The sequence below is a fragment of the Protopterus annectens genome, chromosome 2.part0, assembly GCF_019279795.1.
Source record: "Protopterus annectens isolate FY-2018-M chromosome 2.part0, PAN1.0, whole genome shotgun sequence".
NCBI classification, from domain to species: Eukaryota; Metazoa; Chordata; order Ceratodontiformes; family Protopteridae; genus Protopterus; species Protopterus annectens.
The window spans coordinates 1,831,660,779-1,831,679,221 of NC_056728.1; the positions used below are offsets into that span (position 1 = coordinate 1,831,660,779).

At 40.5% G+C, this 18,443-nt stretch overlaps 1 protein-coding gene across 1 annotated transcript in view; it reads left to right on the forward strand.

Annotated features, from left to right (window-relative positions):
• Positions 1-215: 215 nt before the first annotated feature.
• Positions 216-18,443, forward strand: part of ZBTB17 (zinc finger and BTB domain containing 17) — a gene marked incomplete in the record, with an annotated part of 1,293,515 nt that continues 1,275,287 nt past the window's right edge. The window contains 1 exon segment of the mRNA XM_044060452.1: positions 216-367. Coding sequence (XP_043916387.1) covers positions 361-367 — 7 coding nt within the window.

An 18,443-nucleotide genomic window follows, 5' to 3' on the forward strand; every position in this document is an offset into this window, starting at 1 on the left:
ACAGTAAATGAAAACTAGATACTAAGTGTCAAAATAATCATTACTCTAAACAGAAAGTAAACAAGTACGAAGTTAGTCTTTGGCATACACGAATTTCCTCAACAGGATAACATAATGAATATTTATTCACAACTGTACTATCTACGGAGCTGTTCCAATTAAGTACATCAAATAATTTAACAAGTCACTACACTTCCGCAAACATTCATCTCAAACCCGGACTCACAACAAGGACACGCGGTTAAACCGGAAGTATGACGGTCAGTGGGTCCTGTTGGTATTTCCGCCTGTTTCAAACATGGCAGCGCCCTTTGTCTAATCGTTTGTTTTTACTGTATATGTGAACTGTTTTCCCCTGGAATGGCAGGTAGTATATTTTGTTTACGTTTAAATACAGCTATAGCAGATTTTAAAACAGTTAGTGTCATCTTGCCATTTATACGTTTAGTAAATGACTGTCCTGATTTAGTAACTGCTTGTGAAGTAATAAAGTGGCAAATTGGTTAAACATTATTGTACTGCTGTCATGTACTTATAAAGTGCCTGCCGTGTAGTAGTTATGTGAACTTTATAATAATTTCACAAGTAAATATGGTTGTATGACATGACCCATTAAGACTGTGGTGATAACTTCCTCTCTCCCTCTCCTGGACAGGTATGGTACTCGGCAATATTTGACGTTCAGGAGCAGTGTGTACTACTTGCGAGTTAGTGTGTGTTGTCGATAACTGACTGTGGTTGTTTTGATCCTGCTTCCTTAATCAGTGATATGTAAATGCTGAAAATCGATAGTGGATTTTTGTTGATTATTTAAACCACAGAGTTGTGGAAGAATGTGGTTAACGTGGTTGGGATGTTTGTTTTGATTATATTGCCTTGACATTTTAGAAGCGTGGCTGTAACTTTTTAGTTTATATATAAATATACTGAAGTCATAAAACAATGGCCGTTAGCAAAAAATGTATATTAAAGAGAAAGTAAAAATAGTAGCAAGATGCTCAAGGTGATAAAAAGATAAAGTGGAGAGTATTAGTTTTTTGACTGGAAGAGTTTTAGCTTTGAGAATGTGTATGTCCAGGAGTACGTCCAAATGTAACCCATAGTTCCAGTGCAGGTTACACTTGTTATAATTATGAAGAGTTACTCTGGATATGGGAATATTTTTGTACAAGACATAAATTTGCTAAGTTTTAACTATATGGGAGTATGAGAAAATGGGAAGCGAAGGTATTAAAGCAGCATGGCAGAGAGAGAAAAATACACTTGTTATGTGCTGATGATCTTTTCTTGTATTTAGAAGACCCAGAACAATGGGCAGGTACATTAATGGAGCATTTGAAAGCTTTTGATGATATGTCTGCTTATAAACTAAATAAAATAAATACAATGTCTCTTGCAGTAATTTATCATAGGTTGGTACTAGGCTGTCTGCCCGAAGGCATTTATAAGCCTAGCCAGAATGTGTTTGCTTTCGCCGCCCCCTTAGATTAGTTCCCTGTGCCTCTGTCCAGCAGAGCCACTGAAGTGATCCCCAAGGTAAATTTTCTGTTTCCCATCCACTCGTCAAGGTTTCTTTTGAAGAGTGTTAGCGAGGAGCTCTGCCTAATGTAGATTGGGATCTTGTTCCAAAGCATGGGAAGTCTCTGGGACAGGAATCTATCCCTCCAGCATGTCCTATTTATTGTTGTGGTGATGTTTAGATCCCTAGAGCGTGTGGTTCGAGGGGATAAAGTTTTCTTTAGGTGGAGCATGTCCATCAATTCTGGGTTGGACATGGCCTTGTATGTCAGGCAGAGATCACCTTTGAGTAGGCGGTATGCAAGGGAGTACAACTGGAGTTTCTTCAGTCGAGCTGCATAGGGCATCTGTTTGAGGCCAGTGATCCTCTTAGTGAGGTACTTCTGTGGTCTTTCCAGCTGTTGCAGGTGTCTTGTAAGGTACATCCCAAATGGGGCATTGGTCTGATGAGTGCTGAGTAGAGGGGTACAATGATGTCTTTTGATCTGGATGCAAACCTTTTTGTGATTAGGTGGGCCACATAGAAGGATTTTCTAACCACTTTGGCAATGTGATTATCAAAGGTGAGATTACTATCTACTTGGGTCCCAGATCCCTTATTATGTCTTCCGTATTTAGGGGACTATCACCTATGTGGTAGTTTGTGGGTACTTTGTTTTTTCCAAAGGGGATGACTATGCTCTTTTTGGCATTTAGCTTGAAGCCATGATTTTGACACCAGGTATCTGTCTCAGTGAAACCCTTTTGGAGGATATCTGTGTCAGCTGGAGAGTCAGTTGTAGCCCCTAGTTTGCAGTCATCTGCGAACTTGGTCAGCCATAGTCCTCCTGTGCTTGCCTGTACCACTGAGAAGTATATGCCGAACAGAAGGGGTTTTAGGACTGAGCCCTGGGGAACGCCACTTGTAACCAGTTTAGAGTCGGACCTAGCTCCTGCAACTCTCACCATGTGGGTTCTGTCCGTGAGCCAGTTGGCAACCCATCTTGTGACGTAGCAGTTTATGTTCAGGCTGGTGAGCTTGTCTATAATACCAGAATGGGGAATGGTGTTGAAGGCTGTGTGTACCATCTTTCCCTCGTCTATAGCCTTGGTAACTGTCTCAAAGAAGTCCACCAGGTTTAGGAGGCATGATCTGCCCTTAACAAAGCCAAACTGGATAGGGTCCAGTGTTTGGAGGTTCCCAATGTCTCTGTTAATGAGTTCTATGATGATGCGCTCCATAGCCTTGCAGACCAAGCTAGTCAAGCTTACAGGGCAATAGTTCTCGGGGTCTGTTGTGGCTCCACCTTTGTGGAGCAGAATAACCATTGCTGTGCACCACTCTATGGGTATGTAACCTGTGGAGAGGCTGAGTTTGAACAGTGTGTTTGGGTGAGGGTTTAGTTAGTCTTTAAGCTCGTGTAGGACGCAGCCTGGGACACCGTCCGGTCCCATTAATGCTGTGTTTTTGGTTTTGGAGAGGGCTGTTTTAACCTGAGTGTCTGTGATTTCAGGGACTCTACATTCTTCTGGTATGGTTATGGGCCCTTTTGGGGTGAGAGGGGGTGAAGTTTGCGCTGAACCTGTCTGCAAGGATGTTGGCGATATCGGTCGGTTCAGTGTATTTTGTGCCATTCTGCACTAACTCCGAGCAGATCTGAGCATTGCCACTTAGATTCTTGACATAGCTAAAGAATGCCTTGTGGTTATCTTTGGGGTCCTTGGCAATTTTTCTTTCAAAGCTTGCCTTGGATGATTTTATGAGGGATCGTAGTTTCTTGCTGATACTGATCAGGGATGTCTTCCCTTCTTGGGATTTTACTCTTTTTTTTGTACTAGTTTCCTCCTTCTGTTGTATAGCTTGTTTATGGCTTGTTTATGGCTGGAGTCCACCAGACTGGTTTCCTTTTCTTGGAGGAGTGAATCTTGGTTTTGCTTGGGATGGCACGATCCATGCATTCTTGTAGCTGCCCGTAGAATGCATTAGTAAAGGATTTTGCAGCTTGGACAGTGTTATCCTTCAGCATGGGGGCTTTGAAACTTTCCACCCCAGTCTTAAGTAACGTGAAGTTTGCTTTTGAAAAGTTTTTCTTGTCCGGGGGTGGGGGTGGAATATGGATATCCAAAGTGATTTGTTTATGGTCAGCTCTAACCAGCGAGTGGTTGACCTCTGGTGTGGAACACCGGTTGCCCATGTTGGTGATGACCAGGTCCAATATGTTGTCACCTCTGGTGGGAGTGTTGACCAGTTGAACCAGGGTGTTTGAGTTTATAAATTCTAGGAAAAGTTGGGCAAGGTAGTTAGTACTTGAGTAGTTCTCCCAGTTAATGTTTGGGTAATTGAAATCACCCAATATTAGGGTGTTTGGTAGGACCTTTATGTTTCCAGAAAAGTGGAATGGTGGTCCTGGGACATGGTGGGTGATCTGTAGCAAGCTACAATTTGAATTGCAGTTTTGCCCATTGTTAGTTGCACGTGGATGATCTCTGAAGCATCGTGCTGTGCCACTAAAATGGAGGTGTGGTATCGCTGATGAATATGGATACGCCCCTGCCTTTTGTATTTCGGTTTGGGTTCTGTGGCCGAAATGTATGGTAAGAGTTGTAGCCTGGTAGTGCTGGGGTGCTCTCTGGAGCCTTAAACCAGGTTTCTCTTACTGCACATATATCAATTTTCTCCATACTGAGGAATGCCTCGAGTGCGTGTATTTTGAGGTTTAGACTTCTGGCATTGAGTAGCATTACCCTCAGTTTTTTGTTACTTGTGCTATTTACGGCGGTGGGTTTGTCTTTTCAGCCTTGCCTAAAAAAGGCAGTATGGGGGTGGCAAGAGCCTTGGCCAGTATTTGAAAGCCTAAGGGTGACAGGTGCAAGCCGTCTCTAGCGAAGCAGCGTGGCTTGTCAAGCATGTCGCCCCAGGTGGACAAACACTGGATCCCCTTTGAATGTCACCAGAAACTTAGCCAATTGTTGAAATCGAGAATTTTCTTTTATACCGTGGTATCATTCTTGGTGAGGGCAGGATGGTACTCAGGGTCAGGGTCATACCGGCCCTGGCTACGTGATCAGAGATCTCTTCCATGTCTCTCTTCATGTAGTCCAGGGAGGTACGGCTCAGTTTATTCACACCAACATGGACAATGACAGAGTCATATTTGTACTTGTTCTGGAGTGACCTGAATGCTTGTGTTATGTGGCGGATCCTGGCACCTGACAGGCAGCTAACAGTAACCTTCTCCTTATTCAGCCTAGTGAGTGGGACGTCCGTGTGCCTGACTATAGAGTCACGTATTACTAGTATGTTGGGTATGTTATTTTGCCTTAAGGGCTGTGATTGCATGGCACACTGGTTTTGTGAAGTATGTGTTTCATGGTTTGTGTTGGGGGGGGGGGTGGATGTTTGCTTTGGAGGTCTCTGTTGGTTTTGTAGATTTTTATTTAGAGCCTCCGAGTATGTTTTCATGTATTTATGTGTGTTTTTTGCCGGTGCTGGTTTAATGGGTCTATTTAAGACTGGTGGTGTGATTCAAGTATTTCCCTTCTCCTCTTGACTATCTGATCCAGTCTTGGATTGAGAGAGCTTTCGCCTCTAGTTTGGCTGTATAACTGCATCTCTCACATGTATTAGGGTTTGGTGGTAGGAGGAGGGGGTTGTCTGTGTACATGAGGTAGTTGTAACATTGCCTCAAAATGCCCAGATACACCAGTTGGACTGGAGAGTACACCTGAAATTGCCCTTTGGACATGCCTGGATAAGTATAGTGAACTGTTTTACTGGATGGCTGGTAAGGTCGAATAGAGAGCCTTGTCCTTCTGTACAGTACAGGAGGGTCTAGTGCTAGGGTTTATAAGTACTTGCTATATGTTTTGAGCAAGTGCCGGGCTGAGAAATGAATGGCTGGAGTGCTTAAGTTGAAAGTTTGTCTAGTTCCAAGGGAAAAATTGAAGAGGAGACTTTGTGGAGCCAGGAATAGTTTTACCCTAGCTGCCCTGCGTGCAAAACTGGGCAAATACGGTATTTATAGCAGGGAAATGAAAGAGATAGAAATTAGCCCACAATGGCCAATAAACTACTAATTTCTGGGCTGAAACCACTCCTCCAGGGACAAATAGGCTGCTCAAAGCTCCCCTCTCTCACAGGTGGATAGAGATACTTCCTTATGTCCAAGTAAGGTATGGGCAAACACAGAGATTTGTAACACAGCCCTGAATTCAGCACTAACCTGAAAACTGGACTATACTAACTTAGAAAGGCGGGAAGCAATATATATATATATTTTTTTTCCAAGCCTCAAGTTCCTTAAGGCGGGTGTTTCTATATATTTCGTATCGTGGATAAGTACTTTAGGAATTTCCCCTGACTCCACGTATTTGCAGCACTGTATCCATTGCTTACACTGTTAGCTCTTCTAATAAATTTGTTACCTTTTGAAAGGATCTTGTTAATTTTCAACAGGGTAGTCAAACTATTCAGATGTCCATCTCGCCACACATTTTATATATTTCTCAGGTGATTCCAGCTCCCAAGGAATATTTTTACAGAAAGTTACCTAGATAGTTAATGGAATTTATTTGAATACAAAACCATCTTAGGGTTCTGTGGTGAAGGTTAACTCTCTTGAAAGCCAGACCCGGAACTTCACAAAACAGCTTGTACATGTAAGTGTTTCTTCAATTTAAATGGAACAGATTACGAAGACAGTGCCTGGGAGTGTTAAAGACTTAAATAGATTATACAATTTAATTTTTAATAGAAGAGCTGGTTTCTGTACAAATCTGTCTCAAAACAGTGACATATATATCAAAAGTAGTTTAAACAGTGTTGGTAAATCATAAGGTACTTCCTTGAATAAATAAACAGCAGCCTATCTCTCTGGCTATATTTTTGGGGGAGTGGGATGAGGAAAAAAAAAGAATATTAGTTTAAAAAAGAAAGAGTAGACCCTCGGGTTTTGGGAACAGCTGTTAGATGATGTTTTACATTACACCCTCTTTGCAATACAGTAGATTGGTTTTAAATGTTAACCATCTTCATGTGAACATCTTTAATGTAAGGGACAGGTTTATATTTGTTGACCTGTTAATGGAGATAAGAAGCTCCAGCCCTAAGTCCTAACCATAGGTTAAAGTATAGTAGTAGTAAGATTGTTATAAAGTGTGTTGAACATGGTTAACTATGGAATCTGATAACGTATGGGAAGCCTGGGAGCAAGATCTAGGTGTGCCAGGTTCCAAAAAATTGAACCATTATAGAGGCTGTTTAAAACAAGTGCAGAGTTTTGAGATGGCATTGTCTTAAGTCATGCATAGTTTTTTTACTCCCTAAATGTTACTTGGGATGTTTTCTGCAGTTGATTCTTTGTATTGGGCATGTGATAAGATGCTGAGGGGCTGGTTGCATAACTTGGAGATTGTACAGACCTAGTGCAGTATGAGGCTAAAATGTAGTCCTTGCTTAATTAACTTTAGTCAGGAAACATAGCAACTTTATCTTCCCTTGCTACTGATATCTCCGTTTAACTGTATCAGTTGGTCTGTGATTGAATCTTCACTTCTAGATACACTGATTCTCTTTACTAAAATGTGTAGTACGAGAAAGGGGAAGGGTAATATGCCTTCAATTTATTTACAAATCTAACTACTTTGGCCTACATAAAAATCATTCATCAAAGTTCCAGGCTGTAGAGTTGAAGATTAGGGATGTAATGAAACAAAGTATGCATTCTAGATAAATCACTTTGGTATATATTCTTAAATATTGCAAGGAACCATGCTGTGAGTTTTGGCTACATTATTAGCTGTAATTGAATTTAGTAGGATATGAAGTTTGATGACAACTCCTTCATGTTCTTTCTCCTTTGGCTTTCAATTATATGTTATGTGTACTTCTATAATGACCAATGGTATTCTGCTGTGTTTTTTAGTGAAGCATATGCTGACAAATTTGCCTGTTTGTAGAACTATGTAAAACTGTTTAATGACTTTGTTTTGATGACTGTTTATTGTTCTGTACTTCTCTTTCAAAATAGTGTGTCTTAAAGCAAAACAAAGCTGGATAGTTGAATACTTGAGAATGCAGTGCAGTACAGGAGAAAGAAGAGAATAAGTTGCTATTACTAGTTAAGGTAGCGGTAGAGGTAAACTAAATCAATTTCCAATTATTAGGATTGTTAGTATATTTTGACTATAATAACTAATAAAGACGATATCGGACCACCACGAAAAATGAAATGAAAATTTTTTAATGCAAACAAGATAAGCGCTTTCGCGTACTTCCCAGGTACGCTTCATCAGATCTCAATTAACTAGGCAAATGCTTACATTATAAGAATTATCATTAATTGAAAACCTCAGAAACAAACAATTAATTAAATGATTTAAAGTTGTATTCCAAAGCTCCTACAATGTATAATGCTTACATGGTAACATTTCACATAATAGAGCCTAGAACCAACAAGAAATAGAGTATATTTTGACTATAGTAGTGCTTGATCAGTTTGCTGTTTGGGTGAAACAGTAGTGAATTGTAGTTAAAAACAGTGGATTGTAGTTAAAGTGGTAATTTGTGGAATTTACACTTCCCCTATGATCCATGAAGACCTCTGTGCCAGTGGTTTCCAAGAATATATTGGGTTATTGGAAAAATGACAATGGTAGGACTCTTATGGGCTCTTTCAGTATGGTTTGATTACTATGTAGGGCAACTGTAATGGACCCCAGGGAGGATGCTAGACGTGGGCAAATTTGTAGCCCATCTCCGAGTGTGATGGGCATTGTGGGAATTGAAGTATTTGGTGGGAAATTTTAAACATCGGTCTGGACAAGATTCACTTAAAACAGTAATCTTGGGAGAAGGCTCCATTAACCAATATAAGGCCCATTCATTCTCAATATAGTTAGTTTTATGTTGCGCACACAACTCAAAAATATTCCTGAACATTTCTAAGATATATTAGCCAATGCATAGTTTTACAGTCATTGTAATGCATGCGCAAGTCTCACTGTAAAGTGTGTATGATGTTTACTCAGTTGAACATTGCAAAGAGGATTAATGTAAAACAGTATCGTACTGGATCTCTTGGTAGAATGCAACTGTTTGCTGATGTTACCAACTTATTAACAAGCCTAATAGATTGGGATGTGCACTGGAAAGCTGCATTTGCTGATTAGTGATGAGACTAGAGCGTACTGCACCCTACTGTTAAGTAGCAAAAGGGAAGTGCAGGAGGCTTCCGAAGAAGAGTGGCGCAAGGTCAGTTAAATACATTTGCATGATGTGTGGTGTTGGAAAATTGTGTTGTGAAGGGTAGTGCAGGAGGCTTCCGAAGAAGAGTGGCGCAAGGTCAGTTAAATACATTTGCATGATGTGTGGTGTTGGAAAATTGTGTTGTGAAGGGTTCTGTAGGATGTGAAGCTGTTTAAGATGAACATAAGGGACCCTTTTCATTCACAACCTGGGCTAAAGGCATTGAAAAGCTATAATTTTACAGCAATGTTTCTAGGTTCTAGATAATTCACAGATAATTAGTATCATAAAGTGAACTTCAGTGGCATGTCAGACATTTAATTCAGCATGTTTTGCACCCTGTAGTGAGCCAGAGATTTAAACATCAAAAGAAAAGCACTATTCAAGACCGACATAAGAGTACTCTATGATGAAGTAAACTGTTCAAAATGAAACCGAGTTAAAAAAAACAGTGAAGATGAAGTTATGTGTAAGCATATAAGGAAAACATGAAGTAATGAGTAAATTACAGTAATGCTACATAAATCATAACCTGTGTGAGTCTGAGAGAAGGCTTATCAGTGTGCATCAGTCAAATGCAAAAAAAAAAAAAAGGCTTTTGAGGCACAATGTGGGACTGAATTTCAGCCATAAACTCCGAAGAACTGCAAGTAACAAAATAAGGTGAATTTATTATGTAAATTTTAAAGGCGAGTCCACAGGAGTGAGATACTGATATGTTAATAGGTAGTTAGTTCCATGCTTCTAGAGTGATTTTGAAAAAGGTGCAGGTGTTCTGTTATACATTTTGATGAGATGTATAATGTAAAGATTTTAAATAGTTTATTTCATACATATTTGTCAAGGTCAGGTGTTTTCCACAGCTTTACAAGAACAACAGGTAAGCAGTTTGTCGGGCATCCTAAATGTCTAAAACAACTATCCTTCATAAAACATAGTTTAGCTTGCTTTGAGTTTTAAGATTGCCTATGGATTTATTTAACCTGCTTGCCAGTCTACTGTATGAGTGATAAACACACAGAAGGAAAATGTTTTCATATTCAGTTTTGGGTATCATTCAGTAGCTTGAAGTAGTTTTTTGCATTGTTTAGCTGGTTAACATTATCTTGCAGAAGGGGATTTTTGATTGCCAATAATAACTGAAAATGTATTCCATAGTGAAGATATGGCTGGGTTGAATGCAGAGTCATCAGTCTTCAGAGCAGTGGTAGTGAGAGTAAACTGCTAACCTTCAGCAGACCAAAATTATTTTGGTGGGGTATACTATGTAATTAAGTGTTAAACTTTGTTCACCAAGATATCTTGTACATCTGCCTGAACTAGCACCATCTGAGGTGTATATAATCTCAGGTTTTATATATTGTCCAAGAGATGGTACCCGAGTATAGACCCCGCAACGCACGCACACGCATTGCAGTATTGTATGTCTTGGAGTATAAATCCAAAAACATAAAAGGGTAAAAATAGAACCCATATCCTTTTGACCTTTCCACTGTCAAAGGTGAGTGCTTATGCTGCTTGCTGACATAGACTCTAAACTGCTGTTAGGTGCCATTTTGATCTTTTGTAATTGTGTGCATTCTATGTGTCTTAATATTTCTAGATGAGCGTATCCAGAAAGGCTAGCAAGATTGTTTTGCAGTCTCTGCTGGATAGTTGGATGGTTTCAGCTCTTTAAGTCTTGATTTGGGTGGTAACTACTGTTAAGTACTTTGATAAGGGAGGTACAGACATTTAAGTGAATCTGTTTAAAGGTGTATATAGCACTGAATATATGTTCATTCATTGTCTGTGTAAACAAATAAAATATTACTAGTTGACAGTGGCAAAATACTCTTAAAATGAAAGACTGTGATATATGTTTGGGGATTATTCATTTGCTATATTGATTTTACTTCTAGAAATGATTAGAAGACCTGCCTTCAAAAACTGGAAGTTGCTCTGTGCTGTGCATTGTTCGATAAGCTCCTATAACTTAAAACAGAGATGGCTCTAACAGTTTGCCTGCATTTCACAGAATACTAATAAGCTTGTAATTCTGGGCTGCTCTTTTCTTTTACATTAAAGAAACCAAGACTCTCTTAGTTGCTGTATTTCCTATTTTAAGACCTTGTCCCTTTCTTTGCTGTTTAATATTCATTGAATCTTTTAGATTTTTCACAATATCTCTTGGTCATCTCATTAATCTATCACTGTGATAGTTTCTAACATATCGGCTATTATTTAATAGTTCTATAAAATGGTGTCTGGTGTCCAAGATGCTACTCTTTGCATTAAACTGCTCTTTAAGTTCTTATATTTGTTCACTTGAGGTTAATTATCCTTTAGATTGTGTGTATGTTGGTACCACTTTCCCTTGCATACCTGATTTGCTTACAGAAATTTATTCCTGTGGTTAATGTTCATTCTGAGCCTGTACTCTTTCCAATCCAGTTTGACTCAGTTTCCTCTCATTCAGTAAAACCAAAGAACAGAGTATTGTATGGTAGCACAACTTTTACACCCGAAAAAGCTTTGTAATTTGTTTATTGTTCTCCCAGATTCCTCAACATCACCAACTCCATGCTTTTGGTAGATGAAGTATTCACCTACGCTTACTGATTTCATAACTACACCATATTTGTTTTGTATTGGTCTAAAACTCGCTGTTATTTTTTTCACATAAGCTGTATTTGCTAATTTTAAAGCTGCTGTACTCATCTTTGCTGTGTTGTGATTTATTATACTTATTGAGAATGATGTATAATTCTAAATATTTTTGCTATTGTCACATTCATCAGTGATAAATCCTTTTTATTACTGTGTATGTCATTACTAGGAATTGGGATGATACTTGTAAATCTGTTATTACAGATTAGTGTCAGCTATGTTTAGCCCTCTTGTTAGATATGCTTTTTCAAATTTGACCAGTTTGTACCTATGCTGTGGGCAATTAGTCTCTAGAATATTACTGACTTTACTGTATGTGTTGATTTGTAAAAGTCAGCTAGAAGTTCTGTCTGGTTTCCGAAATTTACATTTTCTAGATCCCCATTTACCACTAGCATATCTGCTTTTGTATTTCAGGAAATGTGCTGTACACACAGCCGGCCTTGGGTATAGGCCAACTAGGTGGCTGCCTAGGGTGCCGCTCAAGCAGGGGCACTTTTCCAGTACTTATTTGGTGTAGGTAGGCCAGGATTGGGGCACCAAGTGGTGGTGGGGGGTGGAGCCCTTTTGCCTAGGGCACTGGTTGACCTAAGGCTGCTCCTGGCTGTACAGTACATAACACTTACTACATCAGATCAGGTTCAGTAACAATTATTACTTTCTGTTCCATGAAACTACTCTGTAACCTACTCCAATTCACAAGTACCCTATTTTCATCAGTTTCCTATGTTACATCTCATAAATTTAGAAGTTTTTTTTTGTTGTATTCCTATTAAACAATTTCAGGGTATTCTGTGTTACCGCATTGTGACCAACATATCCATCTAGAACATGCACCACTGCAGATGCCCTAAAGACTGCCATAGTGATTAGTTTGGGATTGATGTGATAATTTTAAGTTTGTTAACCAGTGTAAACCTTTGATTATCGTGAGCTATTTTCTGGCTCAGCCTGGGTAAAAGCCACAGAAGTAAAACGTATAAAAATTACAAAGTATTTCTAAATAAATGTTGCATTGCATTTGGAAAAGATGGTGTCAACTAACATAATTTACTCTGCATTGCAGCAGACCATACAAGAACTGTCAGATAAAGTGCAATAAATTGAGAAGTACTTGGAATACAAGTAAGTTTTGTTTACAATATTTACAGCTAGGGAATTGAGAGGGGGTCAAGTTTTAGAAGCATCAGGCTTGGAGATGAGACGTATATATGAGTAAGTGTGGAGAAAGAGGAAATGAATGTGTTGGTTGAATCCTAATTGGTGATGATATTTACAGGCTGCTTTTTGGACATGTTGCTTTCTAAGTGAGTTCCGAATTTTGGAAGGGAAATGTTAGATTTATATTGATCGTCCAGAATGATACTGCAGTACAAGGACAAAATGATTGACTTCAACAATTGGCTAAGCTTCTGGTGTCATTCTAAGGGGATCCAGTATCTGTCTGCTTGGGATGACATGGTCAACAGACCACGATGCTTTGCCAGAGATGACCTGCACCTGTCGCCCTTGGGATTCCGGATACTGGGTAAGGGTCTTGCTGACCCAATAGTGCCTTTTTTCGGCAATTTTCAAACAACAAATTCACCATCGTAACCGGAACAGGCAAGCAAAAACTGAGGGAAATGCTACTCAACGCTAGAAGTCTAAATCTCAAAATGCACTCACTCGAGGCACTCCTTAAAATGGAGAACATCGATATCTATGCAGTGACTGAGACCTGGTTCAAGGCTCCAGAGAGCACCCCTGCATTACCAGGCTATAGCTCATACCACACTTTTCGGCCATGTAGCCTGGACCGAAACACCAAAGGTAGAGGTGTGTTCATATTCATTAAGGATATCCACACCTCCAGGCTAGTTGCTCAGCATAATGCATCAGACGTTATCCAAGTGTAACTCTGGGCAAAACTGCAATCCAAATTATAGCTTGCTACAGATCCCCCACCATGCCCCAGGATTCCCACTCCTCTTTTCTTGATGTACTGGAAAATATTAGGGTTCAACCAAACACCCTAATAATGGGCGACTTCATCTACCCCACCATTAACTGGGAAAACTACTCGTGTACCAACTCCTTAGTGCAATGCTTTCTGGAATTCATAAACTCCATTGCCCTGGATCAACTTATCCATACCCCCACTAGGGGCAACAATATCCTAGACCTAGTCATTACCAACATGAGTGACCGGTGTTCCACACCTGAAGTCACCTCCTCGTTGGTCCGATCCGACCATAACTGGGAAAACTACTCGTGTACCAACTCCTTAGTGCAATGCTTTCTGGAATTCATAAACTCCATTGCCCTGGATCAACTTATCCATACCCCCACTAGGGGCAACAATATCCTAGACCTAGTCATTACCAACATGAGTGACCGGTGTTCCACACCTGAAGTCACCTCCTCGTTGGTCCGATCCGACCATAAGCTAATCACCCTTGATATCCACATCCCGCCCCCCACCCCCATTAAGGAAACCATGGTAAAATATTTCTCCAAAGCCAACTCCATGCTTCTTAAGACAGAAGTGGTGAACTTCATGACACCCATGTTGATGGACAATACAGTTACAACTGCTCAATCCTACACAAATGCACTCTATAAGCACTTACATGAGTGCATGGATCGTGCTATCCCAAACAGAACCAAGATGCAATCCTCCAAAAAAAGGAAGCTAATCTGGTGGTCCACTGCCATAAACAAACTGTACAATAGTAGGAAGAAACTGTTGCAAAACAGAGTAAAATCCCATGAGTGGAGGAGCTCCCTGGTCAGCCACAGTAAGAAGCTGAGATCCCTTATAAGATCCTCCAAAGCTAGCTACGAAAACAAAAGCGCCACTAATTCTAAGGACAACCACAAAGCATTCTATAGCCATGTCAAGAATCTCGATGGCAACACCCAGATCTGCTCTGCGTTACAGCGCAACGGTACGAAAATTACTGAACCAACTGATATTGCCAACATCCTGGCAGATAGGTTCAGTGCTAACTTTACACCCACCCCCACCCCCTAAAGGACCCATATCTCTATAGGAAGAATACAGAGTCCCTGTAATCTCAGCTACGCAGGTAAAAGCTGCACTCTCTAAAGCCAAAAACACAGCATCCATGGGACCAGACAACATCCCAGGCTGCGTTTTACACTAACTTCAGAACAAACTGGCTCCCCACCTAAGCACCATGTTCAATAATAGCCTTGCATCAGGCTTTGTGCCCATTGAATGGCGCATAGCAACATTTATCCCACTCCACAAAGGGGGAGGCACCACTGATCCCAGGAACTATCGCCCTATTAGCCTGACGAGCCTGGTCTGCAAGGCCATGGAACGTTTCATCATGGAATTCAGAAACAAAGACATTGGTAACCTCCAAACTCTGGATCCCACCCAATTCGGGTTTGTGAAAGGCAGATCATGCCTCCTGAACCTGATCAACTTCTTTGAGGCAGTCACCAAAGCCGTAGATGAGGGTAAGGTGGTTCACACAGCCTATCTTGACCTCGCCAAGGCTTTCAGCACCGTCCCCCATTCTGGAATTATAGCTAAACTCACTTAACTATGTATAAATCCCTACATCACAAGATGGGTTGCCAACTGGCTCACTGACAGAACCCACACTGTAAAAGTTGCAGACTCCAAATCTGACCTCAAAATAGTGACAAGTGGAGTACCAAAGGGTTCTGTCCTGGGACCTCTCCTGTTTGGTATCTACTTCTCTGAAGTATAGGCTAACACAGAAGGCCTCTGGCTAACGAAGTTCGCAGATGACTGCAAACTAGGAGCCATAGTCAAGTCCCCAAATGATGTGGACATCCTACAGAAGGGCCTCGCTGAGACAGATGCCTGGTGTCAGAGCCATGGCCTCTAGCTCAGTGTCAAAAAGTGCAGTGTCATCCCCTTTGGTAAAAACTCTGTACCCATGAACTACCACATAGGCAGCAATCTACTTAACACCGAATGTGTGATAAGAGACCTTGGGACCCAGGTGGACAATAGTCTCTCCCTTGATAGTCACGTCGCCATAGTAGTCAGGAAGTCCTTCTACGTGGCACACCTCATCATAAAAGGGTTCTCATCCAGGAAAAAAGGTCATTGTTCCCCTCTACTCGACACTCATTAGACCCATTATAGAGTACAATGCCCCTTTTGGAATGTACCTCACAAGACATCTGCAGCAACTGGAAAGGCCACAGAAGTACCTCACAAAGAGGATTACTGGCCTCAAACAAATGCCCTACACTGCAGCAGCTGGAAAGGCCACATAAGTACCTCACAAAGAGGATTACTGGCCTCAAACAAATGCCCTACACTGATCGTCTCAAAAAACTCCAGATTTACTCCGTAGCATATCGCCTACTCCGAGGTGATCTCTGCCTAACATATAAAGCTATGTCAAACCCAGAGCTGTTGGACATGCTACACCTAAAGAAATCCCAATCCCTCTGAGATGCACGCTCTAGGGACCTAAACCTTGTCACCACAATAAACGGGACATGCTGGAGAGATAGATTCCTATCCCAGCGACTTCCCATACTCTGGAACAGGCCACCCATCTATGTCAAGCAAAGTTCTTCATTAGCACTCTTCAATAAAAATCTTGATGAGTGGATGGGAAATAGGAAATACACCCCGGGGATCACTTCTGTGTCTCTGCTCGACAGTGGCACAGGAAAATAACTTTCTTGAGTGGCGTAAGCCAGGGAACCTTGTTGGCTAGGGTTACGTAGGCCTTTGGGCCAATAGCCTAGTACCTACCTATGAACCTATAAGTGAGAATCCTCACATTTTGAGGTGCTTGTTCTGAAAGGGAGTGGTCTGTGCTGTGTAGTTTGGTTGTGGTAGTAAGAAGGGAAGACAGAAAAGGGTAAGGACCTTAGGTTGTAAGTTGACAGGCTTTTGGTGAGGAGGCTATTGAAAGCTTGGAAGGCTTCAAGATAAAGTAGGTTATAGGTTCATGGGTAAGTAATGGATAGTACCTTGCAGATCATTACAGACCTAGCCAATAGTTCATATTCAAGAGTTCCCTCTATTCTGTAGGAGAGCAATACAGAATAGACTTGGAGAGTTTGAGGCCATGCATCCAGTTCTTTAGGTTTACCTTGAAGGTGCTACTCTGCTTGGACATGTAGGAGTTTGTTCTGGAAGAGGAGATTAATTGGATATGTTTCTACCCTGCCAATGCAATGTGTCTTGCAAATATTGAGAGTTTTTAGAGTAGTTTTTTCTGTGACCAGTCAGAGATTACCAGATGGTACAGTTAGTAGCATTGTCCCCTCACAGCAAGAGGTTCTCTAGTTTGATTTTTGGGGTATCTTCTCTGTGGAGTCTGCAGATATTCTCCCTTTGTATGTGTGGGTTTTCCTAGGGTAATCCAGTTTTCTTTCAAAGATGTGGTTGGTTGTTAGTAGAGGTGTGTGTGTGTGTGTGTGTGTGTGTGTGTGTGTGTGTGTGTGTGTGTGTGTGTGTGTGTGTGTGTGTGTGTGTGTGTGATGTAGAAGAAAGGTCTGGTGATCTACTTCTGTTCTGTTTGCCTACTAAACTCTGGATGGTGTCAGCAGTTCATAGGATCAGTGTTGGGAGTCTGATGCAACTGAACAGCATTAGGTCAATGGATTAACATTCTCTGGATTAGAGATTGTATTGTAGCAGTATTAGGTCAATGGATTACCATTCTATAGCGAAATGAACCAGAGTCAAACTTTCCTAGTAATCAAAATGGTTACAGTAAGTAATGCATTCACTTGTGTTGATAGCATTAGACCATTTGATTAGGTTTATGTCTGCAGTGTGCCAGTTCTAAAGGCATGTTGATTATTTGAAGTAACAAAACTGTTCAGTAGTTGGACTGTATGACTTGTATGTCTCAGCCTAATTAAAATGCAGTGGCCTAAGTAGAATAGATGACGTATACTACTTAGTGGTGGAGGTTCACATGGGAAGCATAACTGGTTTGGTTTGATTTCCAGATGGCAGACACTGTGCCTTCCAATATGAATTTAATTAGGGTGGTCATTGATTTAGCATTTTGGGTGCCTATGTGGGATCTATTTTGGGTAGGCTACCAAGTGACCTAGCTTTTGCTTTCTTTTTTTGTGAGTGTTGGCATAAGACTTGTACTATTGGTTCATCTGTTGAAATGCTTGAAGTTGTTTGAGGGAGGTAGAAGTCCTGTTTACTTCAGATAGTTTAGTGTGACCATCCTGTTTTTGAGTGGTAACTAATGGGTCAGAAGTAATAGTGTTGAAGAATTGTAGGGGTGGTAGCAGTCATGTTTGCTTTAGTGTGGCTACCGTGACATGTTAGGCTGGTAATTAATGAGTCAGTGGGCTAGACTTGTACTATGAACCTATAAGTGAAATAATGCAGTCTTCAGTGACCAACTTGTTTGCTCTTCTGAGAATGTTGATGTGCATTTCTTTATTTCTGGAGTTCTTTAGTTCTTTTCCATTCCACAATGTGTTTAGATTATAATGACACTGCTTTGCAGGTCTGCTGAATATCTTTAGCTGTTTGTAGTTAAGGATCACACGAAGATAAAGTTTTGCTTTTGTACCAAAATGGGCTTTCATTCTTAGCATTAAATCTGCTATAGTTGGGATTGTCCTTCCTGTTGACCACCTAAATACAAGCAGTCTGCATCAGAACGGTTATGTTTAACAGGGTTAAGAAGATTTAGTTAAAATGCTGAACTTGTCTTGTCCATTGATGTCTATGCTTGTAGGTAGTCCCAATTCATTGCATTTAAGAGTCGATCCCATGCTAAGTGTGTTAATTTGTTATTTCTTAGATATAGGTAATTTCAGATTGTATTCTTAAATGTAAGTGTTTGCAGATGGCAACATTGGAGAACTATTAGTACATGTGAAAGTTTTAGAATGCATTTTGTTTTTCTTAATAGTGTTTGACCAGTGAAATATTTTGTTTGTTAGCTTCTTAATCTGTAGTTCTGGACAAATGACCCTTTCAGCCATGACCAATAAGGCAAACATATAACATTTTCTACATTAATTCCTTACTCTTATGGTAATTTTTATTTTAGTCACTGGGGAA